Source organism: Nerophis ophidion, linkage group LG14 (genome assembly GCF_033978795.1).
Source record: "Nerophis ophidion isolate RoL-2023_Sa linkage group LG14, RoL_Noph_v1.0, whole genome shotgun sequence".
Lineage (NCBI taxonomy): Eukaryota > Metazoa > Chordata > Actinopteri > Syngnathiformes > Syngnathidae > Nerophis > Nerophis ophidion.
The window spans coordinates 19,523,511-19,549,786 of NC_084624.1; the positions used below are offsets into that span (position 1 = coordinate 19,523,511).

Here is a 26,276-nt window from a genome sequence, read left to right on the forward strand (position 1 = left end):
TTCTAATTTGACTCTTTTTATTTGAACATTACATTACAATAAAGCAGGTGAAGTAGCACCTGTTAGCCTGCCAAAGTTAGCTTATAGCCTGAGCAGACACCTTTGTTCAACATAATAGGTTAAAAGTGTATTTTTGCCTAATTCTGTATACCTTATTTCAACTATATTATTGATCATTTGACCCATTAAACATTTACAATAAAAGTGACATGCAGGTGATGCTACCTTAACTAGCAGCTGTTAGCCTGCAAATTTAGCTCGTAGTCTACCTCGTAGTCTGAAGTTAACATGCCAGCACCATTTTTTTTTCGTTACAATAAATTGCTAAGACTGTAAATGTTTATTCCTCTGTAAGAAAAATTTAAACAAAAGTTATGTAGGACAGCATCGGGTTAGATAGCTGGTGATGCCATGTTGGACCCCTATGGAGACCCCAGGGAAGGTGATTATTTGGGGTGTGATGGAAAGATTCAGTAGTGTGGTTTTTTTGAGTGACAGCGGCCATCCTAATAGAGTTCTTTTAGGGAGGAAGAGGAGGGGGGCGGGGAAATTGAAAAAGAGAAAGTAGAAAGAGGGAGATGGCTGCGCGGGGTGGTTGGGTTGGTAGAGCCGACAGGGCAGCTCTTTGGGTCAGACAATGGTAAGCATTCTTTCAGTTTACGAGTGAGGGTCCATCAGTGCAGGGGCCCGGGCGGAGGGTGGGAGGGAGGAGGGGGGGCTGGTGGCTAACACTCGCCATTCTCATGCTAATTCTCCCAAGTTGTCCAACAAATAAAACGGGCGGCATTCAAAGCTCAAGTCCCTGGAGAAAGACACGGAGAGGCAACATGGCGGCTACTAGTGCACTTCTTCTTTGCAACGCTGTCAGAGAGTACCGGAAGTGAGAGTTCAATGGAAACGTGTTTATGTCAAGGACATTGTTATGTTGCACCCCGCCATCGCTTGCGTTCTCTTCGGTTATTAATTATGCATTGTGGGAGTATTTTTATTTGTAGAGAAGCAGCCACCGTTTGTTGTTTATGGCAGCAAGACAAGAGAGAGAGTGTGAGGACAATCTTGCTTCAGTCAAGTTTGTGGATTCTTCCTTTTTATCTGCTCTTTGATTTAGCTCTTACCTCTCCAAGAACCATATCAAGATGTTTGGCAGGCAGAAATAATTGTTGTGGCATGGAGGATTGTGTCAGTGTGAAACAGGATAATAACGGCCATTTCATCCTGTTTGAGAAAGCTTTTATTCTATCATCTTCCGTGCTTGCTCCACAGTGCAAAATGTACATCTTCGGTTCTTGCTCCACGGTGCAAAATGTTCATCTTCTGTGCTTTCTCCTCAGGGGCATGCCGGACATCCAGTGGATGAATCTGGATCCCGTCAAGCTGATGGAGGAACTCAGTCAGTTCACGTCCCTGGAAGGATTTAAGGAGATGTTGGACAAAGCCCAGGTAGGTTCTACCATTATTGTGGTGTCTACTGTTGGCTAAGGTGTGCTTGTGTAGGTGGGCCACGCTTACATGAACAGGCCTTGTTTGGAGCCGTCAGACCCCGACTGTCCTCTCAGCGCGCCCAACAAGGAAGAAGAGGAGGTACGACTTGATGCTCTTGGAAGCTGCGAGAAAGATGGCTTCAAAAATCATGTTTCTGCTCTTCTTTAGAGCCCGGATATTGCCAAGCATCTCCGAGGCGGTTGTCATGGTTTCAGCCAGAAGTTCATGCACTGGCAGGAGGAGCTGATCCTGGGAGGGCGCGTGAGGAACACCCAGGATGCTCTGAAAAGGTGAGCTTATTTTAGAAGGAAGCAGCTGTCCATCAGCTGTGGAATCTGTGCAGGCCCTAATAACCCAGAAGATACATGCTCGAAATACCCGGTGGATCGGTTTCCTACGTGACCTGGCTGCAACGCAGACCAATTAAAGATAACATTTGTAGTGTTTCTTAACCATAGGGCTAGGTCGCCAGCATTGACATTGTAATACACTGTTTAACCACTTGTGGCAGTAATAACAATCTCAAAAAGAAGAAGTCAGGTGCTAAAGTTACAGTTTCTTAAGGGCAAAAAATTATGACTAAAGTGGTAAAGTTACTATTGACAGTTTAGTTAAGAAATTAATTATTGAGTTGATTTATTTTAGCACAACATAATTGTATGCCAATTAATGAGTTCCAGTATATTTGGTTAGTGTTTATTTCCCTAATCAGCCTGACTTAATCCTACTGTCAGCTTTATATCTTAAATATATAATAATGAATATCGTTTGGCGAGGTTGCAAACTGTAGGTTCGATATCATAATTTAACGTGGCTAAAATCAAGACTACTAATTCATGTCAATATCTGAGTGGGTTCCGGGACCCTCTGGAGTGGAAACGTTGGGCCCGGAGGTCAAAAAGGTTAGGAAGACCTGGTCTAAGCGACTAAAGAAGAATTCACATATTTCAACAGTCAACTCTGTCAAAAAGAAACTCTCAAGTGCATTGACAAAGGGACTGCCAGCGCATTGGGTTAGAACCCATACTGCAAGAGCATTGAGTCAGAACCCAGAATGCAATTGCATTGGGTCAGAGCACATTGGGGCAGAACCCAGACTGCAATCGCATCGTGTCAGAGCCCAGACTGCCACCCAAACGGGTCCTAACAGAGTTTAGAATGATTCCTGGTCCATGTGCAAGAGTCCCACTTTACACTCAGATGTGATTTACATAATCTTCGAGCCCCGCTTCTGCCAAGAAAACCTTTTGGAGATGTGTAATGTCAGCCCAGAAGATCAGATGAAGCAGATACCAGGAACACCTTCTTCTTTTGAAGCTCTTGTAATCTCGAGGACAACACAGACTTCTCAGCACACTCACTAAAAAAAGCTAAACTTTCTCAGACGTGTTCTGAATCTAATTTTAAGTGTTTTCTTTTTCTTCTTCTGCAGCGCTGAGGCTCTCCAAACCATGTTCCTGTTGATGAGCCCTAAGCAGCTGTATGAGCACTTTAAGGACGACTACGAGATCCACGACATCAACTGGAACCAAGAGAAGGCTACGGCCATTCTGGAATCTTGGCAAAGGAAGTTTGTTGAGGTAGGAAGATTTACTTTTATTTTTAATTTCTCATCAATGAATGATCATTAAAGCTGGGCAAGCGGTTGGAATGTTGGCCTCACAGTCAGGAGATAGAGGCTTTGAATCTCTTGTGGAGTCCTAAAGTTCTCCCTGTGCAGGCCTCATCAACTCAGTTCAATAGTTGAGAGACAAACATTCCTAAAAACATTCGTAAATGCTCCTGTTTTCTAGAGGAACTTGGACCACTGTAAACACATTGCTATTTGAGCCTTGCTAGCAAACACAACTTTTGGGTCTCAGGGTTTCAATCCATTGCACCTGTGACTGTTAAGTTGTCTTAGAAGACATTTGGTCTCTCATCCAAGTAAACTTCATCAGTTCTTGTCATAGACTTTGATTGGTCACATCTAGTCTTAGACTTAGATTGGTCACATCTTGTCATAGACCTAGATTGGTCACATGGAGTCATAGACTTAGATTGGTCACATCTAGTCTGGCGCCTGCTGCCAAAACCCCCAAAATTCGTACTCCAAAAACCAGCCCACTCGGATTAGAGACCAAACGTCTTCTAACACAAACCAAACAGTCCAGTTGCGATTGATTGAATGTCCTGAGATGACAATGACTTGATGGATGAGGTCATAGAAAAAACCCTGGGGTCAAAATGTACTCAAACCTACTCAGTGGCCTAGTGGTTAGAGTGTCAGCCCTGAGATCGGTAGGTTGTGAGTTCAAACATCAGCCGAGTCATACCAAAGACTATAAAATCGGGACCCATTATCTCCCTGCTTGGCACTCAGCATCAAGGGTTGGAATTGGGGGTTAAATCACCAAAAATTATTCCTGGGCGCGGTACCGCTGCTGCCCACTGCTCCCCTCCCCTCTCAGGGGGTGGAACAAGGGGGATGGGTCAAATGTAGAGGACACATTTCACCACACCTAGTATGTGTGTGATAATCTATGGTACTTTAAATTTAATTTGAGATTTACAACTGAGGCGTTCACAGAGAAACTCTTTGAGTCCTCTCCTTTTTGTCAGTGTTTTCACTTTTTTTTTTTCGTAATGTGATTAATGTAACTAAGGTGTCGCTGTATCTTGTTTACTTCAGATGCAGTCAGTAGTCATTTCTTCAATTTCTCTAGTTATACTAGTGGTATTCCCCAAAGTTTTAGATCATCGCTTTTTCATCATTTGGGCTATTTAAATGGTGGCCCGCCAGTTCAGTTGGAAAAACTGGTGAGAGACTCACATTTTTGCAGCAGAGTCTTCAAAACACTAGAGGGCTTTCATAGAGATGATCTTTGACTAGCTTTTTTGCATAAGGTCCGTAAAAACAGCAGAGCGCTCCTGTAACTCTGACAAAATAAATGAACCAAAATCTAATGTCTACTGTAGAGGATGCTGGTTCTCTGAAATATACAAAATATGAATAATAATGAAGGGAGAAGTCCACAATTGAGTTGAATAACTGTGCTCTAAATTGTCTGGATTCTGTGAGTATGAATACATATTTGTATATGTGTGCCATGTGATTGGCTGGGATAGGCTCCAGCTGTTTTTAACAAGGAAGAAAACGTGTAGATTTTAAGCATTCATTCAATGATGACATACGTCCACCTTCTTACGCTCCACTGAGAGGAGGCGGGTCCAATGACATTTGGGAAGTGACAACAACCACACTCCTACCAACTACAAGGAAGCGTAAAACAACAATGTTGCAAACGAAGCGTGTTCACTGCGGCCTTCAAAGTCATGTGATCCCATTCCTTCCACCTTTGACCCCGCAACCTCTGGCATCTGTGCTCATTACTCCTCGCTTGTCATACGTGAAAACACACATCCGTCTTTCCTTCAAAGGGATTTTTCTTTCCGTTCAAATACGGTGGCGTTGAAAGGGACATGCATGCGCTGGCGGTACTTCCACGTTAAATACACACCTTTGTCTTCACGTTGCAGAGGTGGACAATCCCTTCATGCTAAACAGGAGATCCGGAGGTACTTTGTGGTGATTTATGGACTGTTTATCCCTCAGGTGGTCCACCAGAGTATCCCCTCAAACTCCAGTCAGTCCATCCACGCCTTCTCCACCACCACCCTCAATGACATCATGAAGTCCTTCTCTGATGTCAGCGTCCTGCGGGTAGCCGGAGGGTACCTGTTAATGGTGAGCGAAGCCGCTGATTTGTTCATCAAATATGACCGATTACTGAAGATTTGACTCCGTCTCCAGCTGGCCTACGCCTGCGTGACCATGCTGAGGTGGGACTGTGCCAAGTCCCAGGGTGCGGTGGGGCTGGCCGGCGTGCTGCTGGTGGCCCTGTCGGTGGCAGCGGGCCTGGGTCTGTGCTCCCTGCTGGGACTCTCCTTCAATGCTGTAACCACTCAGGTACAAGGTGATGTCACCTTCTAATGCCGTCACTCTCGCTGAGCCTTGGTGCTTCTCATCCCAGGTCCTTCCCTTCCTGGCACTTGGAATCGGTGTGGATGACATGTTTCTGTTGGCTCACTCTTTCACAGAGGCTGGGAGTAACATTCCCTTTAAGGTACCTTCCTTTCCTCATCTCTCCTCTCCTCCCCTCCTCTGTCCTTTCCTCTAACTTGTGCTTTCACCACTCAGGAGCGAACGGGCGACTGTTTGCGTCGCACGGGCACCAGCGTGGCTCTGACTTCCATCAACAACATGATGGCCTTCTTCATGGCCGCCCTCGTGCCTATCCCGGCCCTGCGAGCGTTCTCCTTGCAGGTACTTTTGCTCTCTCGCACGCACAAAGAAGCCCTGTGGCTCCTTTGAAAGTGAAAGGGATAACTTAAGAGAAGTGACATTTATTCAGGGCTTTGTTCCCTCCTTTTTATGGCTGCTGCTGCTGCAACAAGAGCGCCAATGTTTTGTTTTTTTTCAAAAACGTGTGCATGTCTGTATGTGCGTGCAATGTGGAAGAATCAGCGCTGAGAGAGAGCGAGAGGATCCGTATATCACTGGGCGGTCAAGGCAGTTTGCTGTGATGTGTGACTAACTCTGGGTGGTCTGCTAACACACAAACACACACTGCTGCTAACACACACTGCTGCTAACACACGTCAGCTGGGGGGTTGCAGTGAGGCCTGCTGGAGGCTGATGGTTTCGCTCAGACCTATACGTATATATACTTTCTAATCATGTCAGCTCTCTCCCTGTCTGGCCTGCTTTGCGTTCCTGGACCAAAGTATTACTTTCCTCTCAGGACTGTGGTCGGAGATGCTGGAAAAAAAAATACAACTCGCTCCAGAGTGTCTGTAATTTCACATGTTCCCAATCTCCTTTTGTTTATCTCCTTCCTCTCTGTGGTTAATTTTCCCTGCAGGCGGCCATCGTAGTGGTGTTTAACTTCGCAATGGTGCTGCTCATCTTCCCCGCCATCCTCAGTTTGGACCTCCACCGACGTGAAGACAAGCGTTTGGATGTCCTGTGCTGCCTGTACAGCCCTTGTGCCGACCGGGTCATCCACCTGTCCCCCCACCAAATGTCGGACACTTCGGAGCCGCCCACGCACACACATCATTACCCGACGAGTTCCACCATCACCACCAGCACGCAAATCACCACCACGGTGCAGGCCTTCACTCAGTGCGACGCGGCCGGGCAGCACATTGTCACCATCCTCCCGCCCACTTCTCAGATCTCCACCAGCCCCACGTCCATCGTTGTCTGCCCCGCTTCCCAATCGCAAGGTAAAGGACTGAAAACATAATGGAGACCCAAGTGCGGCACATTGTAAAAATGGTTTTCCAAAAAAACGGTGAATGAAAGAGCCAACAGTTGAATTGTGACAAGAAAAAGTTGCAATTTTGGCTTTAATAACACAATGCTGCCATGCGGGCTGTTTTTTATTTTTACTGTACTAATATTCAAATACAATCAATGTTGTCAGGAATTATTGGCCAAAAAAGGTTTCAATTACTTCACATCAATAGTCCACTTTGAAACATTTTTTGGGGAAAACAATGCATTTTTTTGTTTGCCATAAAAAAATATGTTTTTTTGGACAAAAAACCCCCATCAACAGACAGATTGATCTGAAGTTGATCTAGTGCAGGGGTCACCAACGCGGTGCCCGCGGGCACCAGGTTGCCCATAAGGACCAGATGAGTAGCCCGTCGGCCTGTTCTAAAAATAGCTCAAATAGCAGCACTTACCAGTGAGCTACCTCTATTTTTTAAATTGTATTTATTTACTAGCAAACTGGTCTCGCTTTGCTCAACATTTTTTATTCTAAGAGAGACAAAACTCAAATAGAATTTGAAATTCCAAGGAAACATTTTAAAGACTTGGTCTTCACTTGTTTAAATAAATTCATTTATTTTTTTACTTTGCTTCTTATAACTTTCCGAAAGACAATTTTAGGGGAAAAATGAAACATTAAAAATTATTTTAGGATTTTTAAACCCATATACCTTTTTACCTTTTAAATTCCTTCCTCTTCTTCCCTGACAATTTAAATCAATGCTCAAGTACTTTTTATATTTTTTTTATCGTAAAAAGTAATAAATACATTTTAATTTAATTCTTCATTTTAGCTTATGTTTTTTCGACGAAGAATATTTGTGAAATATTTCTGCAAACTTATTATGATTAAAATTCCCAAAAATTATTCTGGCAAATCTAGAAAATCTGTAGAATCAAATTTAAATCTCATTTCAAAGTCTTTTGAAGTTATTTGTTAATATTTGTTTTGGAAAATCTAGAATAAATAATGATTTGTCTTTGTTAGAAATATAGCTTGGTCCAATTTGTTATATATTCTAACAAAGTGCAGATTGGATTTTAACCTATTTAAAACATGTCATCAAAATTCTAAAATAAATTTTAATCAGGAAAAATTACTAACGATGTTCCATAACTTCTTTTTTTAATTTTTTCAAAAAGATTCGAATTAGCTAGTTTTTCTCTTATTTTTTTCGGTTGAATTTAGAATTTTAAAGAGTCGAAATTGAAGAGAAACTATGTTTCAAAATTAATTTTTTTATTTTTTTCGTGTTTTCTCCTCTTTTAAGCCGTTCAATTAAGTGTTTTTTCATCATTTATTCTCTACAAAAAACCTTCCGTAGAAGGAAAAAAAATGTACGACGGAATGACAGATAGAAATACAATTTTTTTTATATATATATTTATCTGTTTCTATACATATTTATTGTGAGAAATCATTAAGATGATCAGTTTTTCCACAAATATAAATATCATTAATTATTAACAACAACATACAGTTAAAGGTAAATTGAGCAAATTGGCTATTTTTGGCACTTTATTTAAGTGTGTATCAAACTGGTAGCCCTTTGCATTAATCAGTACCCAAGAAGTAGCTCTTGGTTTCAAAAAGGTTGGTGACCCCTGATCTAGAGATTTTGGCGTTGAAAGCACAGAAAAAAAAATATGTATGACCTTTTACTAATGGTTATATGAGTGGAGCCCTTTTAAGAATTCTATTGGATTTTTCTTTAAACTGTCCTTGCGTAAAAATAATAATCAATCAAAATCAATGTTGAAATTTTGGCCTAAAATTAAGGCTCAAATTACTTCACATCAAATATTCCACGTTGAAAAAGATTTAAAAAAAAACATAAAAAGATATTAAAAACTTATAAGCGACAGATTGATCTGAAGTTGATCTGGACATTTTGGCATTGAAAGCAAAAAACGAAACAAAGTAACGCTTAAATAAGTGGGGCCCTTTCAAGAATTTTTGTAATTTTCTTAAATTGTAATTCCTCAAAAATAATAATGAATCATAATCAATTTAGTTGTAAATTAGTGGCCTAATTCAGGCTCCAATTACTGTGTGTATTTTCCATAAAAAGGATGTGTTTCTTTCCCCAAAATGACATGAAAAAAACTAGATGTGAAATGGATTTAAATGACTTGTTTTGAACATTTTTAGGACTGAGACCCTTTGAGGTGAGCTCTAAAGGAAAAAAAAATGGTATTGGTTTTGAAAATAAAAAATATCAAAATGGCTACCACCTGCTTAGATTTTTCAGTGTGAAAAAGTTTGGACACCCCTGGTGAGACAACTGACATTTTGTCGTGTTCTTCCACAGCTCTCACACCAACACCCACCACTGCGGTTCAGGACGCCTACGACTCCCAGCTCTTCACACCTACCTCCAGCTCCACGCGGGACCTCCTCGCCCAGGTGGAGGACTCCAAATTGCGAAAGAAGTGCGTTCCGCTTCCATTCCTCCACTGGAACTTGTCCCACTTTGCCAGGGACAAATATGCCCCGCTGCTACTCAAGCCCAAGAGCAAAGCCATGGTGGTCCTTCTCTTCCTGGGCCTGCTGGGACTCAGCCTGTACGGGACCACCATGGTGCATGATGGCCTCTACTTGACTGACATTGTGCCGCGTGACACCAAGGAGTACAACTTCATCGACGCCCAGTTCAAGTATTTCTCCTTCTACAACATGTATCTGGTGACCATGGACGGATTCGATTACGCTCGCTCGCAGCGCCTTCTGATCCAGCTCCACAACGCCTTCAACTCTGTTCGCTACGTGGTCAGGAACGGCGACGGCAGACTGCCGCGCATGTGGCTGCACTACTTCCAGGACTGGCTTGGAGGTACTGTTATTGTTCTCATGTGAATACAGTGACCGTGAGGTCAGATGCACACCTTTGTTCAGGTGTGCCTGCAGTCAATGTTGGGGGAGGGGGGTGAGTGAAAGTTCACCCCTGTCCACCTGGGCTCAAGGGTGGGGCAGCAGACAGATTGGGGAGGGTCAGAGGTTATCTTTTGCATGTCCTGGGGCTAGGACATGTCAGAGGCCCAGTCGGGAGGAAGTAATAGCTAACAGCTCAATCAAAGCCAGCTGCGCAAAAGCAGACAGAAAAGGAAACTTGATATTTCAATTTTCCAAACACACTTGGAGGCTCCTCTTGTCCTTCAGCAGAAATGACAACCACCGTCTCTTTTGGCAGGTCTTCAGGCTGCTTTTGACGCGGACTGGCTGGCGGGGAGGATCACCTCGGACAGCTACCGAAATGGCACAGAGGATGGCGCTCTGGCCTACAAACTCCTGATCCAAACCGGCTCCAAGAAAGACCCCTTCAACTACAGCCAGGTACAACAGGAGGTCCCTCCAGTGCCAACATACAGTATTTCTGTGTTCTGACCCCGCCTCCATGTGTCACTCTAGCTGACAACTCGTCGGCTGGTGGATGCGGAGGGTCTCATCCCCCCAGAGGTGTTCTACATTTACCTCACGGTCTGGGTCAGTAACGACCCTCTGGGCTACGCTGCCTCACAGGCCAACTTCTACCCCCACCCTCGAGAGTGGATCCACGACAAGTACGACACCACCGGGGAGAATCTGCGCAGTAAGTTTCCCAGTAGCATCCTCGGTCTAGAACCACGCCTCACCTCCAACTTTTTTCTCCATGACTGGCAGTTCCAGCTGCAGAGACCCTGGAGTTCGCTCAGTTCCCCTTCTACCTGAACGGCCTGCGGCAAGCCAGCGACTTTGTGGAAGCCATCGAGAGCGTGCGGGCGATCTGTGACGAGTTCAGCCGCAAGGGCGTGCTCAACTACCCCAACGGGTACCCCTTCCTGTTCTGGGAGCAGTACATAGGCCTGAGACACTGGTTCCTGCTGTCCATCAGCGTGGTGTTGGCGTGCACCTTCCTGGTTTGCACCCTCCTCCTGCTCAACCCGTGGACGGCCGGCATCATCGTGAGTTGCCCACTTATGCAATATTGTCCGCCTCACCCTACCCCAACAACATCATTAGCCCCCTTCCTCCTTCGTGTCTTCCTCTCGCTTTCTTCTCAACACAGCTCAATAACCTTGTCCAACGCGGGGGGGGGGCCTTTTTCTCAGTGGAGGGCCAGCGCGCACACACATACGGGGACCTTTTGTCATTGTAATGTGGGCAAGGGGTAGCCTTAGAAAGACTTTGCCCTCCCAAAGCCTCTACCTCCAACTCCATCACCGCTTTTGTCAGAGGGAGAGCGAGGGGTTGGGGGACAGGACGGATCTGCCCAGTCGCGACCTTGGCCCGCTCGACCCATCCATCAGGGGTTGTGTGAGCCAGTCTGAGTGTGGAGTCGTTTCACACACATGCTGGCGCCCCTCCCTCAAATGGAGCCATTTGGGGGTGGGTTGAAGTGAAGAGTTGCAGCTTCCATTGCTCCACACACACGTATGTGTGCATCCGCCCGCCTAGGGAAGCTTTTTAGTCAGCCTGACTGTGGCCGAGCTGTAAAAACGGCTTTTATCCTTTTGTAAATTAACCTGGGGCCCCCCGGCGGGATCAATAGCAATGAAGTAAGCATTTTAATTTACACTTGGTATTCACATTCACGGCAAACTGGACTTCGCCAGCCGAGACATGGACATGAAGGACGCTATTGTCTCGCTCTCTGTCAATCATTACGAGCACCTCTGAAAAGCATGGTGGGATGGAGGAGAGTTAGCCCTAGGGTGGGTAATTTGACGCCGCCCGGCTGAGAACCCGAAGGTCAAAGATGGCGTGGGGTTAAAAGGCAAAGGAGCTCAGCTCACTTCACCTTTCATCTTCACCTCGATTTTATCAGGCTTTTTCTCAGCCAGCACCCTTCCTGTGTGTTCAGGTGTTCATCCTGGCCATGATGACGGTGGAGCTGTTCGGCATCATGGGTTTGATCGGCATCAAGCTCAGCGCCATCCCCGTGGTCATCCTCATCGCTTCGGTGGGCATCGGAGTGGAGTTCACCGTTCACATTGCACTGGTAAGTCTGCCCCAAATAATCCATTCATTGATGATTCAAATGAGTGCGTTCCTTATTTGGTCATAACTAAATACCCACTAAATTTGAGAAACAACATGTTTTTTCCATATATTATCATACAGTGGCAATAAAAAGTTTACATAGACTTGTAAAGAACAATTCATGGCTTTCTTTAGTTTTTTTTTCATTTCTACAACTCTTATTGTTTTGTGATAGAGTGATTGGCGCACATACTTGTTTGTCACAAAAACCTACATGCAGCTTGATTCTTTTCTGAATTTATAATGGGTCTACTGAAAATGTGACCAAATCTTCTGGGTCCAAAGCATACATACAGCAATGTTAATGTTTTGTTACATGTCCCTTGGCAAGAAGAAAAACGTCACTTCTACTTTTGGTTGAAAGCACTAAATGGGAGGACACCGCAGCACCTGCAATGAGCGAAGTTGTCCAAAAGATGGCAAACAACAACACACCTGTTCAGTGTCTGGTTTTTTTTTTTAACTATTTATATTTCCTTATGCCCGTCAGCAAAGAAGAAAAATCTGTTAATCAGCCGCATTCGTTTTATAAGCCGCAGAGTGCAAAGCGTAAGAGAATAGTCACGGCTTCGACTGGAATTTGTGGTAGTTGAGCCACGCGTGCGTCACACCAGAACATTTGGATTTGTCTTATACCAAAAACCCACCTCAGACCTGCTAGCGTACCGTCTTTCAGCCCCAAAACTCATCCAGGTCCAGCCTCGCCACCACAAGCCCACGTTTTGTGTGATGGGCGACTCATTTCTCCTCTCCACCTTTCCTTCTGTGGCAGGGCTTCCTGACAGCCCTTGGCAGCAGAAACAGGCGCTCGGCCCTGGCTCTGGAGCACGTGTTTGCCCCGGTGGTCGACGGCGCCATTTCAACACTGCTGGGCGTTCTCATGCTGGCGGGCTCTGAGTTTGACTTCATCATGAGGTGAGACCCGTGTGTGTGTGTGTGTGTGTGTGTGTGTGTGTGTGTGTGTGTGTGTGTGTGTGTGTGTGTGTGTGTGTGTGTGTGTGTGTGTGTGTGTGTGTGTGCGTGTGACACCATCCATATGTTACATTGGGTGGCCCAACTGGTGTGTGAGTGTGGGGCCTGCTTCACTGTGGGATGGTTGCAAGCCTGGTGGGGGGTCAGAGTTCCATGCAGGTTATACTCTATTTAAGCACACGCACACACGGCAACAAACATGCACCTGGTTCTGTCACTCTGGACAAACACACACACAACAAATGGGGCAAACATGAAGGGTGTGTTGCAGCTGCTGGTAAACATGGAAGTGTTCTCCCACTGGGTGGTGTCTCTCACACAAACATTCCTCTGATCCTTCTTATTTGCTGCTATTGTACAGATAAAAGAGGCTAAATTTGTCAGATGGTGCGTGGGCCACCAACAGACATGGATGTCCTGCATTTGTGTGCGTGCTCTCCCTTTCTACCGCCGTTTCATGGTCAGAGTGGAAAAAAAAAAAAAAGGCAAATAGCTCAATGTTTTTCAGCTGAATGCGGTCTCGGGCCCAGAACCCGAAACCACAGCCTTGAGCTCACAGACTGCAGCACATAAAAAGCACAGTTTGTGTGCAGAAGGCAAGGGGGGTGTAATAGGTGTGCAGTGCTGATTGGTTGATTGTTTTGTGAGAGAAGAATGGAGGTGAGGAGGTCTGGGGATCTCTGCTGGAGGTCCAGAGCGTAAATATGCTGCAGTAAACATCTCCTGGCCTTGTAACGCGCCCAATAAACAGCAGGCCTAATTCGCCACACACACACGCACACACACACACATATGCACACTCACACACATGCGTAAACACCCCTGCCTGGTTCTCACATACGACTCCCCAGACCCCGACGGCGAATGGAAAAGATTAAAGTTTACATAAACAACAGAATTCCGAAAGAGCGAGACGCTGTTGGAGGTCTGACTCCGCCCCTCGTGCTCTCAAGACTGGGGGTGGGGGGTAAATGGGCACAATGCCCAAATGGGATTTCAACGCCAGTACGTCAGTTTAAGAATATGCGTAGGTTCAAAGCCGTGTGGTTAGAAGTGAAGCAGACTGAGGATGAGGAAACATGTCATGAAGTTTTCTCTGCTCCAGCTGAGCAGTAACAATCTTTGTTTATATCCTTCTTGTCTTCATCAGCTGAGCAGTAACAATCTTTGTTATCCTTCTTGTCTTCATCCATTCTTTCTTCTCTACCTCTTTTAGCATCACATTGTCTGCTTTATCCTATCCTTTAAGTGCAGTCCTCTCTCATTTTCTCACAAGTTCTTTCTTGTGGCTTGCCTCCATGGCCAACACGCCACACAGTCATAGCACACGAGAAGGGGGGGGGACGTCACAGTGCGTTATAGTTGTCCCTGTGCTTGTGTCGCTCTCACGCACATGTGGTGTTTATATGTTGTTCCTGTGCTTGTGTCGCCTACACACCTGTGGCGTTTACATGTTGTCCCTGTGCTTGTGTCGCTCCCACACACCTGTGGCGTTTACATGTTGTCCCTGTGCTTGTGTCGCTCCCACACACCTGTGGCGTTTACATGTTGTCCCTGCGCTTGTGTTGCTCCCACACATATGTGGCATTTACATGTTGTCCCTGTGCTTGTGTTGCTCCCACACTAATGTGGTGTTTATATGTTGTTCCTGTGCTTGTGTTGCTCCCACGCAAATGTGGTGTTTTCATGTTGTCCCTGTGCTTTTGTTGCTCCCACACATATGTGGTGTTTCCATGTTGTCCCTGTGCTTGTGTTGCTCCCACACATATGTGGTGTTTCCATGTTGTCCCTGTGCTTGTGTCGCTCCCACACACCTGTGGCATTTACATGTTGTCCCTGTGCTTGTGTAACTCACACACACCTGTGGTGTTTACATGTTGTCCCTGTGCTTGTGTCGCTCCCACACACCTGTGGCGTTTACATGTTGTCCCTGCGCTTGTGTTGCTCCCACGCATATGTGGTGTTTTCATGTTGTCCCTGTGCTTGTGTTGCTCCCACACTAATGTGGTGTTTATATGTTGTTCCTGTGCTTGTGTTGCTCCCACGCATATGTGGTGTTTTTAATGTTGTCCCTGTGCTTGTGTTGCTCCCACACACCTGTGGCGTTTACATGTTGTCCCTGTGCTTGTGTCGCTCCCACACACCTGTGGCGTTTACATGTTGTCCCTGTGCTTGTGTCGCTCCCACACACCTGTGGCGTTCACATGTTGTCCCTGTGCTTGTGTCGCTCCCACACACATGTGGCGTTTACATGTTGTCCCTGTGCTTGTGTCGCTCCCACACACCTGTGGCGTTTACATGTTGTCCCTGTGCTTGTGTTGCTCCCACGCATATATGGTGTTTCCATGTTGTCCCTGTGCTTGGTTTGCTCCCACACACCTGTGGCGTTTACATGTTGTCTCTGTGCTTGTGTTGCTCCCACGTATATGTTGTCTCTGTGCTTGTGTCACTCCCACACACGTTGGGCCAATGAGGGATGCTACATTAGGTATATTTAAGTGGCGCTACACCTTCCCCGAGTTCGGTGCAAAACTTGGGGAAGAAACATTTTTGCAGCAAATTCCTAGAACGCTCCTGAACTTAGAGCAGAGTAAACACGTCCCTGCATTTTAACATGGGCTCATAAAACTCCTGATTTATCTAACTGAGGCGGTCCTCAAGGCACACTCTTAAATCCCCGCCAAAATGGTTACGCATTGTTTGCCATTGTTTGTCAAGCTACAGCAACAAAGGTGTTGCTGTAGCTTGATGACTTCAGATGCAACTTCCTTCATTACACACTAGTGGTGTTCCTCAAGGTTCCATCTGAGGTTCTCTCTTTCTCATCATTTGGACTATTCAAACGGTTTCCCACATGTTCGGTTGAAAAAAAAAACCTTTTACAGCAGATTCTTAAAACAAGAGAGTAGGGCTGGGCGATATTGCCCTTTTTTAATATCGTGATATTTTTAGCCCATATCGCGATAAACGATATACATGTATATTATGATATTTTGCCTTGGCCTTGAATGAATACTTGATGCATATAATCACAGCAGTGTGATCATTATATGTGTATACAGTAAAACATTCTTCTTCATACTGCATTAATATATGCTACTTTTAAACTTTCATGCAGAGAGGGAAATCACAACTAAGTCAATTGACCAAAAGTGTATTTATTAAAGTTATTAAGCAATGGCACAAACATTCAAATCATTTCCAAAACATAAATTGCAAGACTGTCAGAGACATTTTAAGTGTCAAATAAAAATGAGCTACATAATAGGAAATCAAATAGTATTCGTCCTTCACTATGTGGTATGTTACTAAAGTTGTGAGTGACTTTACAAACGATGCTACATATTAGCAGTAATGCTACTTTTTATAGCAACGCTCTGGCCCCCCCACACACACACTTGACAAATTACGGTTGTCTGTTCGACATATTCCTACTTGAAGCCGAACCACCGCCAGATGATGGAAACCCTGCGTTTTTGGGCGGGAATTAAGTCTTCCTTCATTTGATACCAGATCGGCACCATCTTTCTCTCGTACGGCTACGTTAGCAGCTAACAATAGCCACGCCGCTACCTCTCTGCTCTGCGAGGGCGTGAATGTGACGTGTAATGTGACAGTGTGTGACGTATGTAAGAATGTGCGCCTGCTTGTCTGCGAGAAAGAGACACGGGAAAGAGCGAGGAGAGCCTGAAGTGTATGCCCGCAGCTAAAAGTCCTGCGTGAGAACATATACTCGAATATTACGATATAGTCATTTTCTATATCGCACAGAGACAAACCCGCGATATATCGTATATATCGATCAATTGCCCAGCCCTACAAGAGAGACAATTTCTGACTTGGACTTAAAAACAGCACTCCTGTAACTCTTGACAAAATAAATAGACCACAATTGAATGTCTATTGTAGCGGACGCTGGTTGTCTGGAAAATACTAAAAAAGACAAATGGGGAATGACGTGTTTAGCTTTCTGTAAATGTGACCCCCAAAACTCTCCATTGTCCACGGGTGTGAGGCTTGACTATATGTGGCTTCTTGATTGGCTGAGAGAATAATAATGTTGACTTCCAGGATACATAGTCCTATACAATCAGTACATACACTAATTAATTATAATGTTTACTTCTAGGATACGTAGTCCTATACAATCAGTACATACACTAATTATAATAATGTTGACTTCTAGGATGCGTAGGTCTATACAATCAGTACATACACAAATTAATGATAATGTTGACTTCTAGGATACATACGTCTATACAATCAGTACATACTCTAAATAATAATAATGATTACTTCTAGAGTACATAGTCCTATACAATCAGCACATACACAAATTAATAATAATGTTGACTTCCAGGATACGTAGGTCTATACAATGGTACATACACTAATTAATAATAATGTTGACTTCTAGGATACGAGGTCTATACAATCAGTACATACACTAATTAATTATAATGTTGACTTCTAGGATACATAGGTCTATACAATCCCTACATACACTAATAATAATAATGTTGACTTCTAGGATACATAAGGTCTATACAATCAGTACATACACTAATTAATAATAATGTTGACATCTAGGATATGAGGTCAATACAATCAGTACATACACTAATTAATAATAATGTGGACTTCTAAGATACGTAGTCCTATACAATCAGAACATACACTAATTAATAATAATGTTGACTTCTTGGATAGATATGTCTATACAGCCAATACCTACACTAACTAATAATAATGTTGACTTCTAGGATACAAAGGTCTGTACAACCAGTACATACAATAATTAATAACAATGTTGACATCTAGGATATGAGGTCAATACAATCAGTACATACACTAATTAATAATAATGTTGACTTCTAAGATACGTAGTCCTATACAATCAGTACATACACTAATTAATAATAATGTTGACTTCTTGGATAGATATGTCTATACAGCCAATACCTACACTAATTAATTATAATATTGACTTCTAGGATACATAGGTATATACAATCAGTACATACACTAATAAATAATAACAAGTGACTCACCTTTTTCGTCTGTGGTGTGATGCGATCTTTTCGTCTTCCATGAAAGGAAGAAATAAGACTGTATTTCTTCGTGCCATTACTCCCTGGGTGTTCTCCTCCATTAACGTTATTAGATCGCCAATATTATTATTCCTTGCAAAGCAAACCATTATGATCACAGTAGTCTACATTCTTGCTTGTGTTGTTTCTCTCTTGCTAGTTCTGCAGTGTTGGGTGAGGTGCTAAAGTATTTGGCTATGTGTCACACATGATTCCTACAAAGGTCCCCAGCATCCCAGCAATGTGCCAAGGTGAAAAGGAAAAGTCTGGAGTGTGCTAGTTCTTAGACATCTCCTTCATGTTGGAAATGAACTGGAACTGGAACAGGAGTGTGCTAGTTCTTGGACATCGCCTTCTTGTTGGAAATAAACTGGAACTGGATCTGGAGTCTGCTAGTTCTTATACATCTCCTTTGTGTTGGAAATAAACTGGAACTGGAACTGTAGTGTTTTAGTTCTTAAAATCTCCTTCATGTTGGAAATACTGGGACTGGAACTCGCGTATGCTAGTTCTTAACATCTCTTTCATGTTGGAAATAAACTGGAACTGAAACTGGAGTGTGCTAGTTCTTAGACATCTCCTTCATGTTGTCATCTTCTCTTCTCAGGTATTTCTTTGCCGTGCTGGCTATCCTCACGCTCCTCGGAATGCTCAACGGTCTGGTTCTGCTCCCGGTCCTCCTCTCCATGCTGGGCCCCCCGGCCGAGGTGGACCCGGCGGACGACGACGGCCGCCTCCCTGCACCTTCGCCCGAGCCACCGCTGCCACCGCCAATGGCTCACCACGGCTACTTGGCCGACCACCACCACGACCCCCGCCAACAGGCCTTCCCCGCCGACACGTCGGACTCGGAGTACTACTCGGAGGTGACGAGCACTTCCGGGATGGGCGAGGAGGAGCACAAGTACTGCGACCGCAGCTCGTACGCCCTGCCGTCCCACATTCTGCTGGAAGCCAGCAAGAATCCCAACTTGCCTAAAATAAAGGTAAGCGTTACCACACTGACTTTGTTTTGGAGCTGAAGGTCAATCCTTGGGTTTGTGTGGCAGGTGGTGAGGGACAAGGCAGCAGGAGCAAGGATAGAACCCTCGTCCCAGCAGGTGACATGTTGGGGCGGAGCCACGCAGCCAGTTCACTTACCTGGGCGGACTACTCAAAACGGCCCCAGGTCGCAGAGCGGCAGCAGGGGTCCGAACAGGACTAAAAAGCCCACCGGCTACAGCAACTCCTCTGGGGGGGCCGTCACTATGGTGACAGCCACGGCCTCCGTGACTGTCGCAGTGCACCCCACCTTGCCCGGAGCGGCGTACCAAGGCTACATGCACCAAGGTTTTGACACGGACACCGAGTCAGACTGCTTGGAAGCCACCAAGAGGACCTTTTCCTCGTACAAGAGAGACTCTTCAGAGCTCCAAGACGTGGAATCACCGCAGGATCACCGGCACAAACAAGGTGAGGCAGCCATTTTGGACCTCAAGTTTGAACACCGCCAACAACCTAACCTAACAAAAACCTCCTCTTCTGTGTTCCAGGCGTGTCGAGGATCCAGACGGCCAAAGGGTGCTAGTCTTTGCTGCTGTGGAAAGTGTACATAAGATAGGATTTATTTGAAGGAGAAAATTATATATTTTAATACTAAAAAGAGGGAAGCTGTTTATAAGAACTTTGGATATGCTCGTGTCCTTTTGATTTTGTTGGCCCCTCTGTGGTGTGTAGAACGTCTTCTACGTCCTATGAAAATGTCACAATGTTGCTTTTTGCTGCTACACAAAGTCATTTGCCTTAAAATAATGCAGTAGCCCCTCCCCCTCCCCTCCCCCTTAAAGCCACACATGCGTTTGAACTGCACAACATTGTACTGTGAGATCAAGACCATTTCTTTACAACCTGCCTTTTTTTTCATCCTCATCCTCATCCTGTCAGCGTCATCGGTGCAGTTTCATCTACTTGAAGGTGTCATTTTTTCGGAATCATAAGGGAGTCTTCTTGTGTTTGTATTTGTATGGAATATAAGCTTTTATTTGACATTGTCTTTTTATCTTTGTGTCAACTTCACTTGCTCCACATTCTCCTGCTCACATCATGACAGTTTGATATCCATTTCACTTTTTAATGGCAGCTTTGCTTTGTGCAACGTGAAAATCGGAACAAATTCATGGTAAATAACCACCGTTTCCAGGAGAAGAATGAGGGGGGGCTTGTGCATTGTTTGTTTTTAAGATTGAAAAAATGTTAATGGCATGCCATATAAATTATTTATATTAAAATTTATTTTTATAGTTTGTACAGATGTTAGTATTTAGACTGAAGTTCTATTTTTAAAGAGTAAATATATATTATATATAAATATATCTATTTGTTGCTGAGTTTGATTTGTGTTTGCATTTAGGAAAAGGGGGCGGGGTTATTAATTTGAATGTGTGTGTGTGTGTGTGTGTGTGTGTGTGTGTGTGTGTGTGTGTGTGTGTGTGTGTGTGTGTGTGTGTGTGTGTGTGTGTGTGTGTGTGTGTGTGTGCTGGTGCAGTGGGAGGAGCAGGAAGGTGTGTAGGGTTGTGTCACTTTCACCTTCTTGGCCCGCCATGTCATTTTTTTCCCCAAACATCAATGTCTAAAACACTGTGACTTCAGAAAACTATGCTCAAGAAACTCTTCCTGTTGTGTGACCGCTAAGTTCTCTCACCTGCCATAGAAAACTAACAAAATAAATTGAATGAGGAAAAATAAACATTCTGGATGACGTTCTTTACTTTGGGTGTTTGGTCTGGTCATTATAGTGTGTGTGTGTGTGTGTGTGTGTGTGTGTGTGTGTGTGTGTGTGTGTGTGTGTGTGTGTGCGTGCGTGTGTGCGTGCGTGCGTGCGTGTGCGTGCGTGTTTGTGAGCAACCTTAGAAAACAAGATCTCACACAAACATCCTATCCTTTGTACACACACCCAGACATCGTGTTGATGTATTGTGCAAACAATAATGACATTCACGCATATGCAGTCTTTCACTTCCCCCTCTGCACACACACACACACACACACACACACACACTGACTGGGCCCACCTGTGTAGATGAAAGGTAGAGGCTGTAAATTCCTTTCCTTCTCTCACACACACAACAGTTTGTCTGCATCTGATACCTTGATCCTCCTAAGTGTGTGTGGCAGCACAACCAACCTGCACACTAAATATTCCACACAAAGTGGAGCTTGAAAACTCAGACTGGAAAATGCAGATGTTCTGCAAACACCAGTTGACAAACAACTGTTACACTCAAAGTGAATGGAAAATGTCCTATCATGTTTGAATTGGCAGGCTTTGTAAAAAAAAAAAAAAAAAAAAAAAAGAGGCTTTGCTATACATCTTAAAATACAGCCTGGAGCCATGTCAACTGACTCAACTGCCAGTCAGTAAGCAGTACCAGTTTTAGGTACGGGTCACATGGGTCAATTCCCAGGGGGGCACTACAAGGATGATGTGGAAATAGAAAAATAAATACAAATCAAAAAAAATATTACAAAATGCTAAAATTATCCATCTTCTTCCGCTTCTCTGAAAAGTGGGGTCACGGGGGCAGCAACCTAAGCAGACTTCCCTCTCCCCAGATCTTGTTTGTGCATGGCCCATTAAAGCCACACTGGCTGTAAGTTTTCAATGTTTAGTGGTTCTGAAAGGATCCAAGCGGTGAGATGAGTCTGGCAGTTATTTCCTGATATCATGTAGTTTGTGACTGATGGGAAAATGACTGACTGACTTTGAATGCCTCCTTTCCCTCGGCAGACTCGAACTGCCGCCCCCTCTTGGTGTAACGTCATCTACACAGCTGGAGCCCATTTCCCCGCCTAGCCATGTACAAGTATTACTTTGAATGCTAAATGTCATATTTTGTCACCCGGGTCCATGATCATTTCAAAACTGAAATGGTTAACAAGACTAGCAAAAATAAATAAATCGAATAATCTCCATTTCCAGACGTCTATTCAACATCCGGCCTGCCAAAGCTTTTCATTTGGTCCACAGAACATGAGCCAAATAGTCTTGATGAAACCATTCAAACTTGGGTTGATGATGTGGGCAGTACTCCCACCACCCCACAGGGGGCAGCCATATGTGCCACAGTGAAGCAGCAGTGGATGAGTAGAAGAAGCTCATTCAACCCTGAGGTAGAAATTTAAATAAATAGCAAAAATGTGACTTTTAACAAGGACTGGACTAAAAAAGTAGGGACGTTTTATCCTCGAGTCTTTGTTTCCTGGCGGACCTTTTAAGTGACGGACACATTTATCCAAACAAGCAGCAACAATGGTAGAAATTCATAAGTGTAAACTTCATTGTCAAACTCTGTCAAACATTTGTAAGTAGACATAATTTGTGCTAAAATATATTTAGTTTTGTATTGAAATTGCTGACTTTGTGATGTATTTTGTATTTGCTGTGTTGTATTCCATCCAGCCATCATTTTTTTACCGCTTATTCCCTTTGGGACCGCGGGGGGAGCTAGTGCCTATTTCAGCTACAATCGGGCCGAAGGCGTCGTATATCCTGGACAAGTCGCCACCTCATTGCCAACACAGATAGACAGACAACATTCACACTCACAGACAACATTCACACTCACATTCACACACTTGGGCCAATTTTGGTGTTGCTAATCAACCTATCCCCAGGTGCATGTCTTTGGAAGTGGGAGGAAACCGGAGTACTCGTGTTGTTTTTTGTCTGACAGTAACGTTCAAATGTAGTCATACATTTGACCAGTAGAGGGCGACAATGCTAGTAGTGATAAAAGGATGGTGTGGTGTGTAAATGTTGTTTAATTTCTGTATTTGTTAAAGGGGAACATTATCACAATTTCAAAAGGGTTAAAAACAATAAAAATCAGTTCTCAGTGGCTTGATGTATTTTTTGAAGTTTTTTTTCAAATTTTACCAGTCCCGGAATATCCCTAAATAAAGCTTTGAAGTGCCTTATTTTCGCTATCTTCGAAACCACTATCCATTTTCCTGGATATAGTGATATTAGCTCGGATTCAGACTTGGATTTCAGCGGCTTAAGCGATTCAACAGATTACGCATGTATAGAAACAGATGGTTGGAGTATGAAAGTATTGAAAAAGAAACTAAAGCTATGGAGCGAATAGCTATTGACGCTATTCATAGCCATAACATGGCCGAATAGCTGCGTTAGCATCGCCGGTAAAATGTGCGGACCAAACGATCACGACTTTCGCATCTCGTGACACTGGAGCAACTTAAATCCTTCGATTGGTAAGTGTTTTTTTTGCATTAAATGTGGGTGGAAGGAAAGGTAATATAGTTGCAAATGCATCTGCAGGTTATCCATACATCTCTGTGCCATGTCTGCTTTAGCACCGCCGGTAAATAGCATGTTAGTGTCGATTAGCGTGGCATGTTAGCATCGATTAGCTGGCAGTCACGCCGCAACCAAATATGTCTGATTAGCACATAGGTCAACATCAACAAAACTCACCTCTGTGATTTCGTTGACTTTATCATTGCAAATGCATCTGCAGGTTATCCATAGATCTCTGTGCCATGTCTGTCATTGCCGGTAAATAGCATGTGAGCATCGATTAGCGTAGCATGTTAGCATCGATTAACGTAGCATGTTAGCATCGCTTAGCTGGCAGTCACGCCGCAACCAAATATGTCTGATTAGCACATAAGTCAACTACAAAACTAACCTTTGTGATTTAGTTGACTTTAACGTTACAAATGCATCTGCAGGTTATCCATACATCTCTGTGCCATGTCTGTCATCGCGGGAAAAATGTCTACTTTCGCATCTTCGGGCCAGTGGTGCAACTTGAATCCCTCCCTGTTAGTGTTGTTACACTCTCCGACAACACACCAACGAGGCATGATGTCTCCAAGGTTCCAAAAAATGACGAAAAAATGGAAAATAACAGAGCTGAGACCCGGTGTTTGTAATGTGTAGAACATGAAAATTGCGGCTGTATTACCTCGGTGACGTCACGTTCTGACGTCATCGCCACCAGAGCAATAAACAGAAAGGCGTTTAATTCGCCAAAATTCACCCATTTAGAGTTCGGAAATCTGTAAAAAAAATTATATGGTCTTTTTTCTGCACCATCAAGGTATATATTGACGCTTACATAGGTCTGGTGATAATGTTCCCCTTTAACATTTGTAGTTTTTTGTGTGAATATATCAACATTAAACCTTCCCGCTTTATTTATTTAAAATACACAATGGATGGTACTTTGGAGTGTAAATACTTTTATATTTATTCTATTTTCGTATTCTTAGTGTTACAACCCTAAATGAAGGAATAAGTGCAAAGAAATAAAACCGAAGAAGGAAAAAAATTCAAAAGAATTTTTGAATTTTCAAACATCAATCCAGCAAAACTTTCAGAGCTTTTGTTTCTTCATGTTGTTAACTATCTGCATACGCTGGAAACGAGTAGTGAGTGCGGAATAATGAATTCATTGACAGTGCACTGTGAAAGTCAATGTGTTTACTTTGTAATTAAGTAATCGTAGTCTCAAAGAAATATCATCTGGGGTGGTAGTTTTTGATGAAATATCTACATTTTGATGTCCGGCCCCTGAGCCCTTGGGCTATTGAAACCGCGGCCCTCTTCATGATGTAGTTATCACACTCTTCATGATGTAGTTGTCACACTCTTCATGATGTAGTTGTCACACTCTTCATCGTGTAGTTGTCACACTCTTCATCATGTAGTCGTCACACTCTTCACAATGTAGTCATCACACTCTTCATGAGGTAGTTATAACACTCTTCATGATGTAGTTTTTCACACACTTCACGATGCAGTTATCACACTCTTCATGATGTAGTTTTTCACACACTTCATGATGTAGTTATCACACTCTTCATGATGTAGTTGTCACACTCTTCATGATGTAATTATCACACTCTTCATGATGTATTTATCACACTCTTCACAATGTAATTATCACACTCTTCACGGTGTAGTTGTCACACTCCATGATGTAGTTGTCACACTCTTCGCAATGTAGTTATAAATGATAAATGGGTTGTACTTATATAGCGCTTTTCTACCTTCAAGGTACTCAAAGCGCTTTGACACTACTTCCACATTTACCCATTCACACACACATTCACACACTGATGGAGGGAGCTGCCATGCAAGGCGCCAACCAGCACCCATCAGGAGCAAGGGTGAAATGTCTTGCTCAGGACACAACGGACGTGACGAGGTTGGTACTAGGTGGGAATTGAACCAGGGACGCTCGGGTTGCGCACGGCCACTCTTCCACTGCGCCACGCCGTTATCACACGCTTCATGATGTAATTATCACACTCTTCATGATGTACAAACCCCGTTTCCATATGAGTTGGGAAATTGTGTTAGATGTAAATATAAACGGAACACAATGATTTGCAAATCATTTTCAACCCATATTCAGTTGAATATGCTACAAAGACAACATATTTGATGTTCAAACTGATAAATGTTTTTGTTTTTTTTTGGCAAATAATCATTAACTTAAAAATTTGATGCCAGCATCACGTGACTAAGAAGTTGGGAAAGGAGGCAGTCAATACTGATAAAGTTGAGGAATGCTCATCAAACACTTATACATCTCACAGGTGTACAGGCTAATTAGGAACAGTTGGGTGCCATGATTAACTATAAAAGCAGCTTCCATGAAATGCTAAGTAATTCACAAACAAGGATGGGGTGAGGGTCACCACTTTGTAAACAAATTGTCAGTTTACGAACAACATTTCTCAACGAGCTATTGCAAGGAATTTAGGGATTTTACCATCTACGGTCCGTAAAATCATCAAAAAGTTCAGAGAATCTGGAGAAATCACTGCATGTAAGCGATGATATTACAGACTTTTGATCCCTCAGGCGGTATTGCATCAAAAATTACATCAGTATGTAAAGGATATCACCACATGGGCTCAGGAACACTTCATTAAACCACTGTCAGTAACTACAGTTTGTCGCTACATCTGTAAGTGCAATTTAAAACCATACTATGCAAAGCCAAACCAATTTATCAACAATATCCTGAAACCCCGCCGGCTTGGCTGGGCCCGAGCTCATCTAAGATGGACTGATGCAAAGTGGAAAGGTGTTCTGTGGTCTGACGAGTCCACATTTCAAATTATATTTGGAAACAGAGGACATGGTGTCCTCCAGAACAAAGAGGAAAATAACCATTCGGATTGTTATAGGCGCAAAGTTCAAAAGCCAGCCCCTGTGATGGTATGGGGGTGTATTAGTGCCCAAGGCATGGGTAACTTACACATCTGTGAAGGCACCATTAATGCTGAAAGCTCCTTACAGGTTTTGGAACAACATACAGTATGTTGTCATCCAAGCAACCTTATCATGGACGGCCCTGCTAATTTCAGCAAG

The 26,276-nt window shown here is 43.7% G+C and overlaps 1 protein-coding gene and 1 long non-coding RNA gene across 2 annotated transcripts in view; one reads left to right on the forward strand and one right to left on the reverse strand.

The window, feature by feature from the left end:
* ptch2 (patched 2) overlaps positions 1-20,633 on the forward strand; it is a 42,810-nt gene extending 22,177 nt beyond the window's left edge. The window contains exons 6-23 of the mRNA XM_061920060.1: positions 1,332-1,440; positions 1,495-1,581; positions 1,651-1,772; positions 2,915-3,062; positions 5,078-5,209; positions 5,276-5,431; positions 5,496-5,588; positions 5,663-5,788; positions 6,387-6,753; positions 9,118-9,639; positions 9,997-10,139; positions 10,215-10,395; positions 10,467-10,747; positions 11,647-11,784; positions 12,598-12,740; positions 18,495-18,873; positions 18,937-19,339; positions 19,420-20,633. Coding sequence (XP_061776044.1) covers positions 1,332-1,440; positions 1,495-1,581; positions 1,651-1,772; positions 2,915-3,062; positions 5,078-5,209; positions 5,276-5,431; positions 5,496-5,588; positions 5,663-5,788; positions 6,387-6,753; positions 9,118-9,639; positions 9,997-10,139; positions 10,215-10,395; positions 10,467-10,747; positions 11,647-11,784; positions 12,598-12,740; positions 18,495-18,873; positions 18,937-19,339; positions 19,420-19,454 — 3,565 coding nt within the window. The 3' untranslated portion in view covers positions 19,455-20,633. The remainder of the gene's footprint in view (positions 1-1,331; positions 1,441-1,494; positions 1,582-1,650; positions 1,773-2,914; positions 3,063-5,077; positions 5,210-5,275; positions 5,432-5,495; positions 5,589-5,662; positions 5,789-6,386; positions 6,754-9,117; positions 9,640-9,996; positions 10,140-10,214; positions 10,396-10,466; positions 10,748-11,646; positions 11,785-12,597; positions 12,741-18,494; positions 18,874-18,936; positions 19,340-19,419) is intronic.
* LOC133568251 (uncharacterized) lies at positions 1,221-12,715 on the reverse strand. The gene is made up of 3 exons (XR_009809556.1): positions 12,473-12,715; positions 1,510-1,764; positions 1,221-1,404 (listed from the first exon to the last, which is right to left on the reverse strand). It is a non-coding gene; the product is annotated as an uncharacterized LOC133568251 (long non-coding RNA).
* Positions 20,634-26,276: the final 5,643 nt, after the last annotated feature.